Source organism: Emys orbicularis, chromosome 7 (assembly GCF_028017835.1).
Source record: "Emys orbicularis isolate rEmyOrb1 chromosome 7, rEmyOrb1.hap1, whole genome shotgun sequence".
NCBI classification, from domain to species: domain Eukaryota; kingdom Metazoa; phylum Chordata; order Testudines; family Emydidae; genus Emys; species Emys orbicularis.
Window position 1 is genome coordinate 63,505,906 of NC_088689.1, and position 22,853 is coordinate 63,528,758.

General features: G+C 42.6%; 1 protein-coding gene across 11 annotated transcripts in view; it reads left to right on the plus strand.

Annotated features, from left to right (window-relative positions):
* Nucleotides 1–4,950: 4,950 nt before the first annotated feature.
* KCNMA1 (potassium calcium-activated channel subfamily M alpha 1) overlaps nt 4,951–22,853 on the plus strand; it is an 898,072-nt gene continuing 880,169 nt past the window's right edge. For all 11 annotated transcript variants that reach the window (XM_065407332.1, XM_065407334.1, XM_065407336.1 and 8 more), the window contains exon 1: nt 4,951–5,265. In XM_065407332.1, the coding sequence (XP_065263404.1) occupies nt 4,951–5,265 (315 nt within the window). The remainder of the gene's footprint in view (nt 5,266–22,853) is intronic.

The following is a 22,853-nucleotide window of genomic DNA, read 5'->3' on the forward strand; positions in this document are numbered from 1 at the left end:
GGTAGACCTCCCGTAGGCATGCTGCCGAATCCGCGGGACCGGGGACCTTCCTGAAGGCAGCCTGCCTGCCGTGCTTGTGGCGGTAAAAAAGCTAGAGCCACCCCTGTCTGCCATTTACCTATTTCCTTGTTTTTTTTCTAACCCTCTCTATATACGGTATGATTAAACTATAGAGAGCAAAATATGACATTTAAAATTCCCTTTCCTCCAAGTGTGCAGATTGTCTTTAGCAGCCCTTTGCCTCTATTTATTTTATTTTATTTTAAATAACACCAGGCTGATTTAATCTCTGGCATAACTCCATTGGTGTCCATGAAATTATGCCAGGCATGAATTTGGTCTTTTTGGTATTGGGAGTTCTGCTTGTTCACTCCAGCTCAGTATTCGGATTTGGGGGTGAATGAGAAATCCGCACTCACATTCCAAATTCTCATATCTATCATCTCTATCCTATATATTTTTCCTTCTTTCTTTTGTTTCCATCATTGCAATGTGAAAAAGCTTCTTTCCTATAAGCATAAGACAAGAATGTTGTAATATAACCGTATGCATGGCTACAGTCCTCCAGCCTGTTTCTGGCTTTTGCTTGTGTTGCTATTGTTTCTCTAATTAGTTTAATAATTCATAATTAATTACATATGAAGAAATAGAGTATTTCTATTAATAGCAAATATTTCTACTAAAATAGGCTGGTTTGATTTCCTCCACCCTATTTCTCCTGATCCTAAGCCATAAGAAGAAGAATTGTCCTGTTTGCTGGGAACATCTCTAATTTGGATTTTGGCAGGTTAAAAAAAAAAAAAAAACTCTAGTTTTTGAGGAATACTTTAAATACTTTCCATCTGAGATACTGTACACAGAATAGCCACAAGAGGGAACTGTTTTACATAAAGAAGACTTATTTTCTGGCTGCTAAATTTTGCTTTCCAAAACCAGTCTATCTTGATTTATATCATCCTGTCAGGATCATGTTCCAGATTTTATTATTTGGTAGCCACGAACAGGGTGAAAAAAATACAGTATTCATTAGAGATGTTTAAACACTAGCAGTTACGCAAACAAGTTTTTCAGGTCTTCTTTGTTGAAATACTAAGTAAAGGAACTTATATATAGATTTATGTTTACTCAGAATAGAGGACTCCAGGAAATGTAGCCTTAAATACCTTGTTTGCTTTGAATACAACTTCAAGTGCAGTTGTTAACACAGTCAATTAAGCTTGCAGCTTCTGTACACTTTTTTTCTAAACAGATTATAAGTTTTTTTTAAATGTATCAAAAGAAGTGGCTTTTCTTGATCTAAAGCTGGACAGTCTGAATAATTCATTACAAATTTTATTTCTATGCATTCACAAATCCAGGAACTAACTGTAAAATTATCTGGTTTATTTGTGGTTTGCAATACTCATAAGTTTCTTCATCCCGTAGTTCTTGTTCATAGATCATTTATGAAGAATTCAAAGCAAATATTCAAAATTTGCCATTTACTCTATTAAAGGATTACTTAAATCACACCATTTGAAGTCAGTTGGTTTACACAGGGTGAAGTTTAACATGTGCATAAGTCTTTGCAGGATTGTGACCGTATGCAACTAAACAGCAGGAAGGATTTCAAACTGGATATCAAGTATGAAATTACAACTTAGAGTTCCCTATGCACTGTTTAGTTAGTTATGTAATATGAATATTTGACCAGCAGAAACCTAAAATTAACATTTCACAAGTATTCACAATGAACTGCATGCTGGAATATTCATATAAAGAAGTGCAAAGGGAGTGTGAACAGGCTAAGGAAATTATTTTTTAAAAACCAACTTTAATTAGGGTTTAGTGCCTGTTAAGATCTATCCTGATCCCAACCTTTTAAAAAGAGGATTCTTTGTAGGTGTGGGAACTGCTGCTTGAAAAGACCAGGCCAGTCTGCACAGCAAATTCCAGTGTTCAGGGACCTTCATTGGGAATCCTCTTACCCCAGTTTCCAAAGGTGTTGGTGACCTACAGTTTCCACTGGCATCTCTGAAAAATCAGGTATGGAGGAGTGGCTGTGCACTGGTACACAACCATCTCCGTTCTATTCCACAAGTGCTGCTTTATCCTGATAGGTACAGGGATTCCTATGTATGTATAACCCCCGTTAAAGGGAGCTCTCTCCTTCATCTCCAACCCAGAGGCCTCTGGCAATTGAGCTACTATCAAGGTTCTAGTCCTAGTTCAAGTGTGGGGTTATCTAATAATTACATCTTTGCAGCACCAGCTGTTCCCTCTGTGGGTTTTTAAGCTCCCGTGAGCAGTCAATACCTGGTAACAAAGGGGGGAAGCCAATGTCACCACCATAATCTGGGGATGTGTGTGTCGGGGAGAGCACTTCACAACCTGACCCATTTTCCACCAGCTAGAAGAACTTCCTCCTTCCTTGTCACAGCAATCCTTGCTAATCCTCTAGTTCCCAGGTGTTAAATATCTGGCCATTAGCCAGTTTCCTAAGGGGCCAGGTGTGTAGTATTTCCTAACATACAAAGCCTTCTGTATTTACTGTGATAACTTACTTCTGTATGTCAGACAGGTCATCAGCCAATCAATGAGAAGAAGCCACCTCTCTGGTGGAATATGGGAGGTGTACAGGAGCAAACTACAATAATACACTTACACGCTTGGATCAAATTGCACTATGTATTTCAGTGGTCAGGTTAGTGTATTTTTCAAAAGCTGCCCTGTAGAAAAGCTTAATGCAGTCTTCAAATGTGGTTACTTCGATTTTTAAAAAGTGTCCATGACAGATGCAGAAACGGACACCATTACGGCCAGAGGTTAAGTAATGATTATTTTATAATGGTGGCTCTATGCACGACCAATAAACAGATCTGCTGGGGAAATGTCATGCATGCACAGGCTTTGGTATTTTAGCCTTGGAGAGATGACAGCAGGATCTGCCTAGCAAGCTATGCAGACAACAGGGTTAGCGGAGCATGTGTCGAAGGGGGATTAAAAACCATTTTTTAAAAATTATCTTCAGCTTCTTTGTAATGGGCAGACGAAAAGCGCCAGGATCAGAGGAGATTTTTGTTGTTTCTTTTCTGTTAGATTACATTTCATGGAGGCACCTGGGCCATTCAGCCATTTACAGTGTTTGTAACGCATGGGAAAGACCCCCCCCCTCCCCATGGTTTCCCCATGTTCAGTTCACCTTTTTTTTTTCCAGCGAGCTTTGGAAACAGCAACTCCTCCCCGTATCTCCTGGCACCTGCTGCTGCAACTCAACCAGCCACCGGCGTTTGGAAGATCTGTTTCTCTCCCTTCTCTGCCCCTCCTCCTCATATATAACCCCTCCCCCCCAACAAAACACCTCGCAGTTTCGCATTAAGATTCTGATTGAATTAAACTGGGCAGAAATCTTCGCTTCTGCCCCCCGCGCCCCCCAGCAGGATTAACGCCCCTGCTCTCCCTCTTCGTCTTGCTGCGCCTGGTTAATTGCACTGGCCTTGCTACTTCCAGGGAGGGAGATGGAGGAATAAATAGGATGAATGGCACCCGAGCAAGCTTCCAGCACCTCCGCTGCCCAGTCCCATCTCTCTCGGTGTGTGTGTCTCTCTCTGCCCCGCATTTCGTATTCCAGTCACTACGATCTGCTGTACTGAGAGAGGATGGAAAACATCGGTATTGGAAATAAATCGCATTAGCCGAAGGGGGGGGGGGAGCGAGACACAGAGACATGACAGGCACCGTGCGTTAGCCGGTACGTCACTGGCAGTCACCAAACCAGCCAAGAGCACATTGGCTTTTAAGTGTGTGTGGGGGTTTTGTTTGCACACTCCCCGTGCTCCCCCTCCCTCCTTCTCTCCATCCGTCAATCCCCATCTTGGCTCAGGCGATCCACGCCCCGGAGCCGGGGAGAGGGCAGCAATGGTCTCAGCTAGGCGAGCAGGACTTGTTGGGCGGGCAAGGCTCGGGCTGAGCGTGGCTCCGCCTCGCTGCTACCTGTAAATTGTGTCTCTCGTGCGCCTCATCCAGCCCAATCGGCGGCTTCTCCGGAGCGGGGGCACCTGGGCCAGCTGGAGAGCCGAGCGCACGGGAGAAGGAAGCTCGTAGGGTGGAAAGCGCCGAGCCACTGCCGTACCGTGACCATGGGGAACCGGCAGCCGGAGCTCTCCTGAGCTCAGCATCCTCTGCTCCAGCAGCCGCCGAGTCCCGAGCTGGGGAAAGCCCCCCGGGGTCTCCTTCATGCGCTCATCACCCCCCTGCGCCCGGGCCACACGCGTCGCAGGGGCTGCGAAAGCGCGTCTCCCGCCGGCGGCTGCAGCTGACAGGTAGAAGAGGAGCAGAGAGGGAGGCGCAGACAAACCCAGCCGGGGCAGCGGGGGGCTGGTGTGTGGCCGCGTGCCTGGCGGAGCAGCAGCCGCCGCCTCAGCCCTGGAGGAGGACCCTGAAGGATGGGAGAGGAGGAGGCAGCAGCAGCACGAGCGCAGATGGGCAAGTGGAGGATGAATTAAGATCCCCAGGAGGCTGCTGCCTGGAGAGAGTGGGGAGAGGCGCGGAAGGGGCTGGACTTGGAGGAGGGTGTGCGGGGGGGGGGGTTGATTATTAATAATAAACAAGTTCAAGACTGCTACTAATAAACCACCGCCGGGGAGAGCCGAGGCAGAAGCTGGAAGAGACCCGTTGGGGGCGGGGTGTGTGCGGCTCTGGGTACCTTGGAGAAGGCGCGGGTGGCTCGAGGCATTAGCCTGGTGGACGTGGGGGTTGCGATTTGGGGGGTGGGGTGGGGGCCGTGCATCTGGGAGGAAGAGGAGGCGGGGGGTGGGCATCTCCTCTTCACAGCAGCAGCAGGAGGGGGACATTTGGCATCGGCCGGGGGGCCCGGGGACTGCGCGGCATGGCTGGTGAGGGGTGTTTTGGGGGGCGCTGGCGGTGGGGGAAGCTCTCCGGAGCCCCCGCGCGCCCTGCTCGTTGTTAGCTATGGCAAATGGCAGCGGCGTCGGCAGCAGCAGCAGCGCCTCGGGAGGCAGCGGCGGCATTAGAATGAGTAACAGCATCAGCGCCAACAATCTCAACACGGACTCGTCCTCGTCCCCGGTCAGCGTGCCCAAGATGGATGCGCTCATCATCCCGGTGACCATGGAGGTGCCCTGCGATAGCCGCGGACAGCGCATGTGGTGGGCTTTCCTCGCCTCGTCCATGGTCACGTTCTTTGGCGGGCTCTTTATCATCCTGCTCTGGAGGACCCTCAAGTACCTGTGGACCGTCTGCTGTCACTGCGGGGTCAAAAACAAGGTGAGCCCCCCTCCCCCTGGCGGAGGGGTGAGGGTGCCCCGTCCGTGGGGGTGATTTCAGGGGGTCTCCAAGGCGCTGGGGAGCTGGGAGCGAAGGCGAGGGTTGTTTGGTGTTTATTGTAGGGTCGCGCACTGAAGCGTTGATCCAGTGGCTGTGGCGGTGTTGTTGTAGGGTCGCCTTTTAGGTTCCGTGAGAGGAGCCGCGGCGGCTGAGTATTGTAGGGTGGCTCTGTTTGGTGTCACGTTAGGAAATGTTTCCCCAGAGATGGCTCCATCTTCAGCGGCTGGTGACAGGAGGGTTCCCCTCTGCTGCCTGCCGGCCAGGTCAATGCTGCCCATTGACATAGCGGGACAGTTCCGCGGAGATGGCCCCTAAGATGACGCTCCCCTAGACTAGAGAGACCTCTCCGGGGAAGGATAGTTGGTGGTGCTGGTTGTTCTTTGCTGAATTAAGTTGTTGTTTTCTTCCATGTCATCAGGAAGGAAAAACTTGGTAGAATTCATTCCTCTTGAGGCTAGGTTCACAGGACCAAGCGCCTCTCTTAGGCTTCTGTTTGGTGTGGTAAATGTAAATGTATTTTGTGAATTTGTAAGTAACTGCACTGGATCAAATTTTCTTCTATAATTTCCCCAGGATTTAGCACTTAAAGGTGAATCGGAGTCCTGCCACCATTTACACCTTACCAGATGGGAAGTAGTGCAGTGAACATGTCAGCTTCTCTGAGGTCGTCTTCAAAATCCAAACTAGGAGACTGATCATGGCTAAACAAAGATGATCATGCTCGTTCCTTTTTTTTTTTTATTTGAGAGAAATGGGACAGAAAGTGTTAAGGCTTTGAATTTGCTAAAGTGGATTTTGACAGGCAATTTAAGACCCCAAAATAGACTGGCAGCTGGAGTTTCTCCCCTTCCCTTTTCACATTTTTTGGATTACACATGGAATAATATCTGCTTTAGTTATTCCTGGCACACAAATACTCACAAGAACACACACACCTTTTAATATATGGTTGCTAGGTTGCTAGCTTGCTTTGACGTACAGTGTGCTGCCTGCCCCTCCCCCCCACATATGATTTGGCACAACCTGGCTGCACAAGAGGGTTATTTTTTTAACTGGAAATAGGAAAAAGTTATAAAGTAAGGTAATCATGTAGCATCTTGGGAAATGTGATACAGTTCATTAATATCTTTCTTGCGGTGTTTGGGTAATTTATGGTAAAGTTGCCTAAAGAAGAATCTCTTAATTTCAGTTGGAAATAATCTGGGTTTATAATAATTGTGCTATCAATGGAAAATGTGGCAATTAAATAGATGGGGTAAAGTGAAACTTTTAACTCAGGTTTGATTTACAGAAAAAATACCAGGCAACGGGAGATACTTTTATTAAACAAGAAATCTCCAAGGTAACTGAAATGTGAGCTTGTGGAAAGAGAGATTTGTCAGGTGTGCTCATAGAGCTTAGTTGTATTTTATGACAATAAATGTGTGTTTTGGAAAATACTGGTTCCTGTGAAAGGAAAAACCAAATTCCCAAGAGAGGGGTATCTAGCTAGATTTGTCTGGAGTTTCCCCCTCTATATTTTTAGTCCCCTCCTCCGCTGGTGGTGATGAGCCACAGAAGGCACAAAGGATACAGAAAATCCTAAGAGGTGATTGACATCATCGCCTACTTCTTCACCCATGAGATTCAAAAGCTAGAGCAAGCCACCTTTTAACAAACGGTTTATTATAGTGCTTTCATAAATGTCCTTGGACTGAAAATCCGTTCTTAGGAGGTGGTCAGTTAAAGCAGCTCACATATCTCTTAAGGAAAGTTAGGAAAGGCACATCTAAATTGTCTTCTAAACATGCATTTCAAACAGGCCAAATGTGTTTATTGAGTTAAATAATTGTCTGTCACCACTGGTCTGAACCTTTTATGTTTGAGTTGTCTCAGGGTTTACTTACTTGTGCAGGACAAATCCTCATCCAATAGTAAGCCAGAAGCTTACACGTTTTGGAGCTAAAATAGCCAGCTCCATGATGATCTGTCTGTGGAAGAGGTTAGGGAGGACAGTGGAGGACTCTGCAGGCAGGGGGAGATGTGCACCTTTTTTAGGATGTACCTATTAAATTTGTTCAGGTTTTCTAGCATTTGGTAAAGAATAATTAGCAAGGCCCCAGTGCTGCATTACTGGCACACCCAGTAGTCCCACTGATTTCATTGAGAGTTCTGGGTGCACAAAGAATGCGTGATTGTACTGCAAATGCTAGAAAAGGAGCCTGCAACAGATACCAGCTGAAATGATAAATGAAAGCCCCTTAAACTTCTGCACAAGCTTTATGCCCCATGGCCACTTGGGAAAGGCTGCCGCAATAGACGTGTGAATATGCACACATTCACATGTATATTATGTCCTCTACTTTGAATCCCCAGCAGAAGTACTGGGGCTGACCCATGTGTTTGGCATGAGAAGAACTCTTCCTCCCTAGTATGTCCCTTTTCCTTCTCCGCTGGTGGGGCAGAGTTAAAATATCCTACTCCTTGTATCTACATAAGTAGTGGTCACAGTGTTCTAATAAATCTTTTCCATCTCTGACTTCTATGACTTATACCAAATAATTTGCTCATGTATTAAAGTCACAGGGAGCAGAATAACTTTGTCAGCAGCTGATCAGTACATCAAGTTCATGCAGATTCCAGGAATTCCATCACCTGTTATTCCAATAGCAGCAAATCAGTTGCCGTATGCTTTTCCTTAGAACCCCAGTTTAAAGCCCTGTACTTAATATTCCTGCAGGACTCTGTCAGATTCACTTTGTGGATCTAGCTCTTTTTAGCGGATGCATTGTATGGAGCTACAGTTCCTTTTCTTGCTTTTTTATTTTTAACTGCATTGTGTTAACAGTTGTTTTTGGACTCTAAAAATATTAAACACTGTATTTAACCCTTTATGCGATACAAAATGTGTGGCGGCTGCGTTTTACTTTTCTTAGGGATGAATACAACAAGAGAGAAGGGAATGATAATATCCAATAGAATGCTTTTCAAAATTCCAAAACTATTGCATAATAATATGAAATTAATACTCTCAATTTTTGCTATTAACTCTTGAAGTTACAATTTATTTTGGACTGTAGGCTTAATTTGAAAGATGGCAATATTTCTTTCTTTCTTACTTTTTTTTTCCAGTCTGCCAGAGAGAATGATGTAAATTCTGATCTGTGTTAATCAGTACTTCAGACAATATAAAAGTCACTGCAATTTCTGGCCACTATTTTTTGTTTGTTTGTTCTGTATCTAACAAGTTACACATTTTAATTTTATTTTTGCAACGATGCCTCTAGTCTTGTTTTTAGAGAGTTGTAAAATGCTGTTTGTTTCTCAGTGTTTTGTGTTTAGCGCTGCATCTTAAGTAGTAAGTAGCTGTTTTCTTATTAAGAATTAGGAAGAGGTTCTTGAGTATGGTTTGCTTTTTCTCTGTCCTCTTTGGCAAACCTGTTCAGTTCCTAAATTAGTATTTAAAATGGCAGAACACGAGATAGGAATAAGGTAGATTGGTCATTTTACTTGCTATTATGTATGGCAATACAATAAAAAGATTCAAATATGAATAATAAGAATTACATTTGCGTTGTGTAATTTACACAATTACATTTGATGGGATTAAAAAAATAAGGGATATAATCCCTTGTGCTTCAAGGCATAAAGTGATCACTACTCGTCTGAGGTTAGGATGGAACCACCTCCTCCATGGACATAATTGTCCATTACAGGTTTTCTTGGAACTTTTTTTGAAGCATCTGGTACTGGTCACTTGATAGATACTGGATTAGATGGACCTGCTACTCGCAATGCCTGTGTTCCTGAATGACACTACTCTACCTTCAGGGTGTTTGGTTATATACCAGTTAACCTATAAACAAGCTAATCAGACAGACTGCCTGGCCCTTGCACAGGTTTGCAATGGAAAGAGAGGACATGTAGAATGTCTTTCCCACAGGGATTTCATGGGTATGCAAGACAGGGAGTGGGCCCAATGGGAGTCCTTTTGAGGAGGTGACCAGATGCAGAGTTCCCTCTGGAAGGGTGGGGCATTGGCACTTTATCTGTGCTCCCTGGATCCCCAGAGGGCATTATGCCTTAGTTATTATGTCTCCCAGAGCTCTTTCTGGTATGGCACATCTTTGCGACAGCCCAGTCCGTAGCGTTCACAGCTGTTTCTCTAAAAACAGATGTTTTGGGGAATTTGCTTGCAAATCACTGGGACATACCTAGTGAATGACTGAAATTATTAACTACTAACCATAAAACTCCTCTTTGCAATTAACTTAGGCCACTTATTTCAGTAGATTTAAAAAAATCACATAGTGTTAGGGCTGGTTGAAAAAAAATCTGTCAGCTGTTTTTGATGGGCAAATTGGATTTTCAGTGAAACTAACATTTTCATGAAGTATCTGTTTTCCTTGAAAATGTTAGAATTTTCATCCACAAACCAAACCCTAAACTGGAAAAAGTTTGCCATGAAAAGTCAAAAATTTCCCTGGAAAGGATGCCCCATTTTCGGATCAGCTCTATATAACATATAGACAGACATTTTAGCTTTTTATGTAGTGACATCTTAATCTGTGGACACCCCTCCAAAAAACCCAAATATCCAGATATATCAGGTGTATACCTATATGTCAGATATGCACATATCTGTAAGGTGGGAGCGTCCTTGGTTCAAAGCTGCCTATACAAAGCTTGTCTTGCCTCTCTTTTTAAAACATACCGAACAGAAGCAAAAGAACAGAAGAGGATTGGATGGCTCATGAGATTAATAGTGAACTACAGAGCATTTTGCTTTTAGGTCAGAGGTCAAACCTGGCCAAATGTTGATAGTGACTGAGACATTACCATCTTCTGGTTGACTGTATGAAACTACTTGGTGAGTCTGAGTTCTGTTTTTAGTGGGCAGGTTGCCAGTTGTGATGTGAATATGTCATCAGAGAGGTCAAGGAAGGAAAGGGCCTCGAAGGCAGAACTACCTTCAATCCTTTAGCTGTTCATTCCAGAACAGCAATTAGGCACCTGCATTGAGATGCTCACACTGCTGTACATCACCCAGGCCATACATCTGCTGTGGAAAAAAAATGTGCTTTCAGTCTCCAAAGCTCCTAATTCATTACCAAATTCATTTCAATTTTAAAAATGTAGATGATAAAAATAGACACAAATCCAAAATATCAAAGATCTGGATAGTGCTTTAAAAGGCAAACAAAAAGCCCTTTAGCAGGCCTTGAGTTAATCACTGTTCTGACCTAGCACCATACACTGGCTTTTGCAACAAATATGTTTGACAAAGAAAAAAATAAAAAGCAAAATCTAAAGTGAAGTGCTCTAATATAACACTGGATTACCCCATCACATCACATAGGTGTAAGTGTTACTATGGAAACCACTAGACATCACACTTTTCCCCAGTGAAGCACAATTGAAGCAACAACTGTGATAAGGAGCTTTGTGCTGTTTAATATTGATCCACATACCCAAGTCTGATGCCAGTGGGATTCCTGCATGCAGTATATAACCCTAAATGTAGATTCACTGTGAAAATTTAGAGTCTTCACTAGGTCTAAATATAACCTCTAACAGTTCCATGTTGGTCTGCAATAGGGAATGTGTGTGAGGCACTGCTGTAAGTCCTCTTAAAGGACCTTTTAAATCAATCTAGCTTGCGACCTAAATTTTCTGAACAGGAGAGTCTTCTGTGGAATCCTACACTGAAAAACATAGACACTCTTGTAGCCCTTCAGTACAATCACAGGGAAGTGGATTGTGAGTTTCTCTCATCAAAGCTCCGTATTTCAACAGATCTTCAGAGTATGGAGCATGTGGTGACCAACATGCTAACTATGGAACCACAGTCAACATTTAATGTCCTGATCCTTCTGTCCCTATAGAACCCAAATGACTTCAGTGAGGTTCTGTGTGAGTTTAAGGGTTTGCCTGTGCGGCCCCTTTGCCTGATCAGGCAGTAAACCAGCAATGGTGACATATTCTAGTGTGCTAGATTGTAGGATGGAAGTCCTAGAACCTAGCTAGATACAGGAATATGACAATATAGAGTATTCCAGCAGGATACTAAGGGGAAGAAGGAGGGGATCCTTTCAGCTTTGATGAAAAGTTATCTGTCTGGAATTGTATGAAGATCCTGGAATTTCAGGAAGTTGAATATTCAAGTTTTCAGATTCCCAATTTAAATTTGTCCAGGGAAAGCTTAAAAAGCTGCACTCTGAACATGCATTTGGTGGAGTTTCTTGTCAGAGGAAATATAGTGTGTGTGTATATATAAAATATATAAAACATCTACTTTGAGGGAAGGAAATGCATTATTCTCCTGCAAGTTTGAATTCAGGAACTGAAAGGAAGGTGGGGACAAGAGATAATGTGTTGCAAGTAGAAGGGCATTTACAGAATTGATACCCTGCTGAAGTATTTGAGCCCAATTCTTCACTGCCTTATACCTTGTGTTCTCATTTACTCCAGTGTAATGTGGGTGCAAAACTCTACCAGAACAGTAACATTTTACACCTATTACACCTGTCATTTGCACAGGGATAAATGACAACAAAAGGTGTAGGGCAGTGGAGAAATGGGCCCTGTATGCTTGTGTGTGAGGTTGGGTGGGGGGGAGGGGATAAAGCCATTCTTTTTATGAAACACAGAACCAGCCCAGCTGCTTTTGACCAAAATGAAGACTGGAGGTACAGCGGAAGAATCAGTTAGTGCTTGTGTCTTTGAAGGTGGAGATTGGACTTGGGTGAATTTTTTTTTAAATAAATTAAATTTGTCAAATTATTCATGCATATATTAGTCAAATAATTATCCCAGCTCTAAACCTGGGTGAATAAATTATATGCACACACACGGAATAATGTATTAATTCACCTTATTTGATCAATTCTAATGGAGTTGTATTGCTATGGAAGGGCCCATTTTGAAGTCTAGATATTAATAGTCCCAGATTATATGCCAGTTTTGGACCTATGAAAGGAACACTTTATTCCCATAGATAGTGTATATGATCCTGTTGGAATGAATGCAATGCTGTAGGGTTCAGTTTGATTTGGCCATGTGGCTTTTGGATGATCTGTGATATGTATTTGTCCGTTTGGTAGCTCCAGAACCCGAGAGCCTTAACCAAAGCCTGTTGAATTTGATGGAAACAGTTTCACTGACTTCAGTGGGCTTTGGTCCAGGCCTTGGATGAGTATTATACACTTTAAAACACTTTAAAAAAAATCTTATCTGTTAACATTTTTGATCATTAAAACTGAATTTTAAAAAAAATCTAATCCAGTTTTCACCATTCATGCTGTTAATGTACTTTTTGTATTTTACTTATTTTGGACATGTGCTAGCTTAGCCCATTGCTGTTATGTTTGGGTTTCTAACACTACAGGAGAAAAGTTAGAAACTTGTGTGTGTGTGTGTGTGTGTGTGTGTGTGGCGGGGTCACATTAACATTTTTAACTACTTCTTGGCCCCTCTGAAATGAAAATCTGGGTGCTGAAACTGTATTGATAGTACATCTACCATGGTCCTTATCCTGCAAAGTGATCATCATGGGTGGGCATCTGCACTTTTGCAGAGCCACACTGAATTCAACGGAGCCATGCATGGGCAAAGGTCTCCACTCACATGGATCAGTTTGAAAGACTAGGGCTTATGTTTGCAGCTAGGTCCCAAGCCTGCAAATCCTTGAGTGTGCACCTCACTTTACTACTGTAAGCAGTTCTGTTGATTTAACTGGGACTTCTCCCACAAAGGCCTGGTCCACACTACCCCCCCACTTCGGACTAAGGTACGCAAATTCAGCTACGTTAATAATGTAGCTGAATTCGAAGTACCTTAGTCCGAATTTACCGCGGGTCCAGATGCAGCAGGCAGGCTCCCCCGTCGATGCCGCGTACTCCTCTCGCCGAGCTGGAGTACCGGCGTCGACGGCGAGCACTTCCGGGATCGATCCCAGAACATCGATTGCCTGCCGTCGGACCCGGAGGTAAGTGTAGAGCCACCTTAAGTAAGTTAAATGTATGCAAAAATATTTGCAGGATTGGGGCCTTAGATTGGTGCATTTGAAATACAGCGTTTCATGTATCCTTGCCAATATTTTAATAAACATGGGTACTAGTTGTACAAGTCATGTCACTTCTCTGTTCCTCCATCTGTAAACTAGGAGTAATAATACTACTTTTTTTTTTTTGTTGTAAAATGCTTTGAGATTTATGGCTAAAAAGCATTATATAAAAGCTAGTTTTGCATTTATTGTGTATAAAGGGAAATCCTTCTTCAGGCTTTTATGTCCTTTAATTGTGTGTATGTAATGGCATATAATAAATGCCGACCTAATCTGTCAAATATACAGTATTGATGGAAAAACTGGAATTTATATGCAGAACTGAATATAAAATACATGCGCCAACAATATGACCTCACTATTAATTATAATGGGATAAACAAATACCCATTAATACTAGGTCATAATGCCAGTGAGGAGCTATGGTAAAATTATAAACCACAAGAATGGAGCTTGAATGGCTTGTCATTAAAACCATCAGATAAAATTCCACCATGTTACATGTTTATTGTTTGGTTTATTAATGTACAGAGAAGTAAATTTAGAATATATCTTTCTCTTGTCCAAAAAAATGGTGGCTAAATATCTGTCTTACCTTTTTCTTTGCACTTTGCCTTTCTACACTCTATCCACTATGCATGAAATACTTTAATACTTTGGTCTCCTTTTTGTTAAACTCAAAGGGAGACACATTCAAAGGTTGCTATTGATAAGTTAAGAGTAACCACAGCATCACTGATGCTGTAGTTAATTTCCCTTCTCTATATAAGGAAATACTGTTGTGGTTCAGATACTCTGTAGTAACTATTTGTAAATGGTGGCCATTGTATTTCAAATAAAATGGTTCAAAATATAGTGCTTAAGATTTTTTTTTTATGAAGAGCTATGCTGATGAATTTATTTATTTTTGTGAATTTGCATGAGTATTCCATTGGGCATAAATGATTGAGCTGATTTACCAGTGGCTGGAGAGTTGTCTTATTTGGACTATGTGGGCCATGGGTTAAGATTTTGTCACGGTTATTTTTAGTAAAAGTCACAGACAGGTTGCGGGCAATAAACAAAAATTCACGGAAGCCTGCGACCTGTCTGTGACTTTTACTAAAAATAAGGAGGGTGGCTGGCTGGTCGGGGAGGGGGTGAGAGGGGGAGAAACTAATGGCTCCAGCCCCCATCACCTGTGGCCGTGGCTGAGATCTGCGGAGCTCCCTGCCGCCCATGGCACGGGGCTGAAGCTGAAACATAAATTGTCACAGAGGTCTCTGAAAGTCACAGAATCCATGACTTCTGGGACCTCTGTGACAAAATCTTATCCTTAGCCATGAGTGATGCAATTCTCTTGTCAGTTGTTCTCAGTTGAGTCCATTGGCCACAAGCGATTGAAGTCAGTTGAATTACAAAGCCTATTTGCTAATCATAAATATATGCTTCTATTGGGTTGTGGGGTTGCAGTTTTTCGGTTATGATCCTGTAAACCTTTCTCATATATATAATACCATTTAAGTCATCTAGACTATTTATTCACATTCCCTCTCCCCCATTATATAAGTGTCTGGCCCTTAGATTATATGTGATACACACATTCCTCTCCCCTCCTTTTGACTAGATGATGATTAACTGCATTTCCTTAACTTTTGTATAAGTGAATACTTCTAATATTCTGTTAGATTATGCAATTGCACTAAACTGTCTTTATTATGTGGCACAGCCTTTAATTTTAGATTCCGGTTTCCCTATATACTTATATTTGTTAGTGTGCCAATTTGTATCAACAACAGAAACAAGGGACTGCTATTAACCTTAGATTATTTTCACATCATTTGAGGTTCCTTGTTATAATAGATATTTGTTTTTGTTTTGTTTGGTTTTTTTCACCGTACATTTATAGGGCTATAGTCCACACTTATTCTTCTGTACTTTTGAGAGAGGTGTGAATTATATGTCCAAGTAGTGAAGTATTCCAGTAGGAATAGTCTGTCTTAAAAAAAAAAAAGCCATGCCTAGCTTTGGTGCCTGTTATATTGACCAGATTTTGGGGTATGAAGGAGTCATTGGCTGATCCTATAGTCGTAAGGCAGATAAAACGCCTGTTGACTTCAAGTGAAGTATGCCAGTGATGAAGTTAGTCCAATGTGCCTAAAATATGCAAAATACCCAAAATGAATGAAACTCTAACAGTTATCTTCTAAAAATTTTGTGTGGTGGCAAGATACTTAAACATCCCACAAGTTACTTCATGTGTTAAGTTATAATAAGGCAAAATCCTCTCCCCCTTAATTGTGCAAGTAATGGCAATGGTTTTGTATAAGTAAAGGGAACAGGATTTTTACCCTATATCTTACACTCCTGAAAGATCACAAAGAACTTTACAAACTCTATACACAGAAATCACTTAGGATCAGATTTTTAAAAGTATTTAGGTTCTTAAAGAATCAGGTAGCTGTTAATTTGGATTTTCAAAAGCCTCACCTATATCTTTAGGTGCCTAGATACCTTTAAAAATCTGACCCTTAGTGTATTGCTGGAATGCATCCACCTCTATGATGAAAAAAAGTTCACAACTGTCCATTGTTAACAATACTACCCAACTGTTTAAAGGTCTGATGCTACATGGTATTTAAGCATAAGGAATTGAAGAGGAATGGAACACTTAATTCCCCATAACTATTAAATTAGTAATAGCTGTAACAGTATTCTACTTTGCACTAATATCATATAACTCTTACATTAATTCTGTTAAAGTATGCATGATTTTTATTGGAAATTGTGCATCAGGTAGCACGTGCTATTTTTGTTGATACAGGGCACTTAGGCCAATACTTTCAAAAATAAATGCTTGAAGTTAGGCTATTAAATTCATATTTAGGCAGCTCAATAAGTGGTCTGATTTTTCAAAAGTGAGGAGCACTCAGCAGCTTCATTTGACTTCAGTGGGAGGTGCTGGATACTCAGCATTCTGAAAATTTGGTCGCTTATTGAGGTACCAGAATATGAATTTAAGATCTGAAGTTTAGGCACCTTCTTCAAAAATGTTGATCTTGCAGTGTTCTCTGAATTTCACTGATTTATGCATAAATTCAACATGCTCCCCCTGTCATGCACACCTCTCTCTCTCTCACACACACACACACACACACACACACACTCTCAGACTCAGGAGAGTGTACCTCAATGTGCTTATGTACAATTTTACAAATGCTTCAAGGCAATAACATCTGGTACATTAGCCTGCAGCATTTATACATGTCTAGCCCTAAATTTCTTTCAGCCTAAGAGGCTGAGGTATGGCTCCCACACAAACAAGGGTTTTGTTTAAAGTTGTTTGCTTTTCAAATAATTTTAATAGTGTGGTAAGTGAGGAACAATGCATTTGTTTGGTATTTTTTGGTACTCTCCATTTTCTTGAATTTGTGGGGATTATTCTGAACAGAATATGACATGAATGGTTACACTTATTCCCTTTATGGGCTGTAGGGGGTTATTTATCCACAGGTGCTTTGTGTGTGTGGGTGTATGCGGTCTTTCAGTTTTTCCTTTAAAGAAAAGTAATGGCTTAAGTATAGAAGACCTACATTCAACTTCTATGCCAGAAATAGAGAGGTTTTGTACAAAACTAGAACACATCTCTGGAACTGAATGTATAAAATGCCTGCAGAAATAAAGACACTCCACCATTAATATACAATAGGATAAGAGACCTGTGTAATACCAGGCTATAAAAACATTGAGGTGTCTGGTAACATTCTAAACTTCAAAAGTGGAACTTGTGTGGCTTGTTGCTAAAACCACGAGATCAAATTTCATGGGATTGCACATTTATTCTGTTCTTTTGTATACAGGAAAGTAAAATGTTTAATTTTGAAATGGCTAACATTCATTTTTGAAACAGGTCAAGGGTACTGCAAAAAAAGTGGCAGACTCTAATACATTGGGTATAGGAATGCAGGACTCTTGTTCAGTAACCACAGCTCAGGTGCTAAAACCCTTCATTAAGATTCAAGGTGATTATTGCTGAGTCATACCGACAGCTGGTCACATTATCTCTCTCCAGCCAGGACATAAAGGGATGGGAGTGTCCCTTCTGTCTAATGGGAATTAGTGCAGAGGGGTTGCCTAGATCGGGCTGATTTTGAGTTAGTAATAAATTCAAACTACAGGAATTGTTTGTTAGCTCACATACCCTGAATTAGAATGCTGTGTTGAGGAGGGGGTTAGGGACTCACCCCATTCACAAGTACTGATAATATTTCTGATACTAGTATAGGGTTGCCAACCCTCCAGGATTGTCCGGGAGTCTCCAGGAATTAAAGATTATTTTTAATTGAAGATTATGTCATGAGATGAAATCTCCAGGAATATGTCCAACCAAAATTGGCAACCCTACAGTGAGACAGGGTGTCATGCATGGAGTGCTTCCAGGACTGCGGAGGAATTTTTGTCCATTGAGTGCCTATAGGATTGGGACTGTAGGCTGTAAGCTCTTAAGGTCAGGAACTGCTTCATTTTTTTGCTCTACAAAGAGCATGATGCAAACTTGTTAAATAATATCATATGGTAACTACAATGGTAAAGATTTGGGAAGAATTGTAGATGAGTTATGGCCCATTTTGTTAATCTCCATGCCGTTGTTTTTTATCAATGTATGATATGTAACAGTTCCTACCCATCTCTCCTTGCTGCATTACCAGGGTGGGATCTCAGTGCAGATTGTTCCAGCAGACTGGCTTGTCTTTATTGCTGGCCTGTATATCCTCACTGTGTTCTGGCCAGGGCCGGCTCCAGCATTTCTGCCGCCCCAAGCAAAACAAAACAAAACAAAAAAGCTGCGATCGGCAGCAGCAGTTCAGCGGCAGGTCCTTCGCTCCTAGAGGGAGTGAGGGACCTGCCGCCCCCGAATTGCCGCAGGTGCTGCCCCTCTCCCTTGGCTGCCCCAAGCACCTGCTTGTTAAGCTGGTGCCTGGAGCCGGCCCTGGTTCTGGCACTGGGAACACCTGGAGCCTTTTGTAGCAGGCTGGCTGATGTCTTCAGTGCACTCTGTGGATGGGAACCTGGAGCCAGCTGGTTGGCAAAATTTAATGGCAGGACTCTGGATGAAACCCCGCTGTGCTAAAAAATGTCGTAGATGGGCTCTGACAATATCCCTGACTAGTGTTGACATAGCTACTTTGTTATGACCTCTTTATTTTCTCTCAAGCTTAGGGGTTTTGGCAACCCTTTGCAGTCTGTATAGAGATAGACATGTGCGTCATATGTTGAGACTGAGCTTAAAAGGAAACAGGTAGTGACCGGCTATATTTAACAACTGCTTCCTAATTCATCCAGTATATAAAGAGCTCTGGTATGAGATGATGGGTGAAAAAGTCAAAATGTGTGACATTAAAGAAACAAAATGCTATAGGGCCTCCTCCAAAAGCCACTGAAGCTAATGGAAATATTCCCTTTGTTTCCATGGGCTTTGGTTCAGGCCCATTATCATTAAAAATCTTGGCCCTAGAATTTTTGTTTTCAAACACTTAATATTCAGAGTTTCCTATGTTTCCATTATTACATAGTTTCTTTTAATCATCAGTGGCTGAACTGAAAACTCGAAAAAAATCATTTTGTTTTTAGATTGTTTGAACTTCTGTTTACAAAAGAAGTAAAATTTGCAGTAAAATTCAAAACAAAAAGGCATTTTGAATTGAAACATTTTGTTTAGAAAATGTGAACGCGAACCATTTCAGAATTTTTTTCCTTGTTTGTTTGTTTTGGGTTTTTTTGGACCAAAACATTTAGGCAAATTTGACTTGAATTAATTAAATATTTTGGTTGACCTGAATCTATATATTTTTTCAGATGAAAAAAAGTTTTAGACAAAATTTTTTGCCCATCTCTAACAGAGACTTAATTAAAATATGTTTTGAATTTATTATGGTTTTCCTGTCATGGAAATGTCTTCCCTCACTGACTTTAACTATTAAATAGTGCTGCTGTGGGCCAGTAAGTGTTTGCTATGTTTCACCCCTGAGCTCAATACTTTTCAGTGGTGTATCCTGAATGTAGTTTCTGTATTTGTCTTTTGGATCCTCTGGGAATATAGGCATTATATGTATTGTGTAACTGTCATAGAAAAAGACAATGGCTGTGTCATTTATAATTGGTGGAGATAATCATTCCAGGTGACTTGAAACCTGCTGAACTTACTGCCCCAAGAGCTGATGGAAATTACTACATTTACTTCTGAAAAGCTCAAATCAAATTATTATGCCTTAAGAGAACCATAGCAATCTTTCAGTCAATAACATAAGGATGTTCTACTAAGTGCTTGTCTCCATACAAACAATTTTAGTTTAAACTGGTGCCAACTTCTGTGTAGACACTCTTGTTTTGGTTTAAGAGTGGCTTATTTTGGTTTATCCTAAACCTAAATGATTTAAGCTAACTCGAATCAAGCCTGGGTTAAATTGAAATAAGAATCCACATATCCTTTTGTACTAGTTTAATAAAATAGCTTTAAAATAACAATTTAAGTTAACCCAGTGCAACTCTGTGTGTGCAAATGCTAAGGATACACATCTACCCCCAATACACCCTTTAAAAATCAACGGTGGGACTTGCACTCCTAAGCCATTTTGGCTATTTTTGGACTATTTGGGGCTACTTTTTGACTGCCTGAAGCTGGGACTGGATGACAGAAGATGGATCACTCAATAATTGCCCTCTTTTGTTCATTCCCACAGAACCATGTAGCACTGGCCACTGTCGGAAGACAGGTTGCTGGGCTAGTGGACCATTGGTCTGACCCAGTATGGACGTTCTTATATTCTTATGGAAAATCACACCGCAAATCCATTGTGTTTTTAATGTTTGCCTCCACATATTATAAATGCTAAACATAGGGGTTCCATTGTTATCCAATCAATATATGTTTAATATATTCACCCAGTTATTTTATGTGCCTGCTATCATATTTGTTTACTCATGCATAGATTCCATATTTCTCATTTGTACAGCAGCTAACTGCCAGAGATTGAACTATGTCAGAGATTGTATTGCCAGAAATTGAACTATGTGTAAGGGGACTGTTGCCCCCTTACTAACATTCAGTGGGGGTGTTTTGGTTGGCTAGCTCCCAGCACTAAAAGGGGAAGGGTCGATGGCAAATCAGGAGCCTAAGACTGACAGTCCCCAGGAACAATGGGGAGAGGCCAATGCTCCAGATCAGCCTGATTGACAGGGCGGGCAGGCTAATCAAAGAATCAGGAGGCGAGGGGGGTCCCGTCCTCCGTGTGAGCTGGAATTGCCTGGGTCAGACAGAGTGGGACCGAGCTAAGGAGAGAGCAGGGGCCCGAGCTAAGTTGCTGGGAGCAGAGCTGCAGCCCCAAAGCCAGAGCACAGCCCAGAGAGAGCAGACCTGCCCTGGGAGGAGAGCTGCAGCAACCAGAGCCAGAGGGGCCAGACAAGCAGCCAGGAAGCAGGTCAGAGCTGGGAGCAGAGTCACAGAAGCAGCCTGCAGAGCAGACCTGTCCTGGGGGCAGAGCTGTAGCAACCAGAGCCAGAGAGGCCAGAGAAGCAGCCCAGGGAGCTGGAGGCAGAGCAGCAGCAGCAGCCGTGCTGAGGCAGAGTGGAGCTGGAGCTGGAGCTGGGGCTGGAGCTGGGGCTGGAGCAGTCCGGAGCCGGGTGCGGTGAGCAGCTGGGGAGAGTGAGGGGGACCCTGGCAGTGGGCCCAGCACAGGGAGATACCTCAGCCAAGAGGCCTTGCAGGCCAGACTTGGAGGGGGATCGTAATCCTGACAGGGCGGGGGCGACGCTGGGAAGAAGGGTCCTGCCACCTAGAGCCTGAGAGCGTGTGGCCACCGCCAGAGCAAGTGTCCAACCCGCAGCGTCTCTGCAGCACAGCCAGGGCCTGAGAAGGAGGCCCGGGACCTACAAGGAACAGACTGTGAACTGCCCTGACGTTCCAGAGACACTGCTTGTGATGATCCCTGCCACAGAGCAGGGTGATGGGTTTTCCTTTAACCTTTCCCATTTTTCCTTATTCTTTTTTAAAAGTAATTGTTAATTAAACAACTTGTATTTGCTTTAAATTGTATAAAATGATCAGTGGGTCAGGGAGGTGCCCAGTGCAGAGAGAGTACCCCGGAGTGGGGACACCCTAGCCCCTGTCCTAGGTGACCACAGCAGGGTTGGGGGTCAAGCCCCCCAGGAATCCTGGGCCCAGCCTTGTCGGGGTTTACGAGGACTCTGCCAGACAGGAGATTGGAAGGGGAGTCCTCAAGGGCAGGGAGGCCTCTGAGTAAAGGAAGTGGGAGCGAGGACTCGGATCCTTTCGCTAGCCCACTTCACCGGGGTAGTGCAGAAGCCAGGAAAGTTCCCCACAATAGCGGGACCATTCCCCCGCTTACATATGTCTCTTCAGTTCTACAGTATTGCCAACCTCAGATATTGAAAAATTATGAGTCAGGCCTCAAAAATTATGGTATTTGCTTAAAAATCCAGACATAAAAATAATAAAATATGGGTTCTTTTTATTTGTTTTCTGATTTCTGAGCCTTGGTAGGTACATTTGATTCACATTTTCAAAATTTTCTCCACAACCATAAGAGCTAAAAACTTATTTTTGTTTTTAGATGAAAGTGAGAGTCTCACATAATCACAACTCCATAAATTTGGGTTTATGAAAACATAAAATATCATGAGACTTGCAATACAATTATGAGAGTTGGCAACACTGCTACGCCATTCTGTGTTCCTTATTGAGGGATTTCACTGCTATGCAGAGGGACATCACAAAGCCTTTGCATCACTTAAACCCTCAAAATAGGATGTCAGAGATGTATAGGTGTTGTGTGCCTCCATTTCACAAAGATGAATTTGACCCTAAAATAAAATCAGGATCTTTAAAATGCTGCTATAAAAGAGGCCCGACATGCTCATTCCCTTCATACACAAAGCACGCATTGAATTCAAAGCTGGCCTTTGTGGTCTTCACAGCCCTCAGCTATATCCCAACTTGTTTGGAGGATCTAGAAATACAAAAAGAACCTAGAGATACAAGGTGGCTAAGGATAATATTTTTTACTGGACCAACTTCTGTTGGTGAGAGAGACAAGCTTTTGAGCTTACACAGAGCTCTTCTTCAGGTCTGGGAGATGTACTCAGACTATATGTCTACACAGCAATTATCAGGGGGTAGCCGTGTTAGTCTGTATCCACAAAAACAACAAGGAGTCCGGTGGCACCTTAAAGACTAACAGATTTATTGGGCATAAGCTTTCGTGGGTAATTAGACACCTGCATCTGGCCCATGCCAACTGACTCAGGCTCACAGGGCTCAGGATAAGGGGCTGTTTAATTGCGGTATAGACATTCGGGCTCAGGCTGCAGCCTGAGATCTAGGGTCCTAGAGCCAAGGCTCCAGTCAGAGCCCAAATGCCTACGCCACAGTTAAACAGCCCCTTAGCGCAAGCCCTGCAAGATCAAGTCACGTGGCACAGGCCAGCCA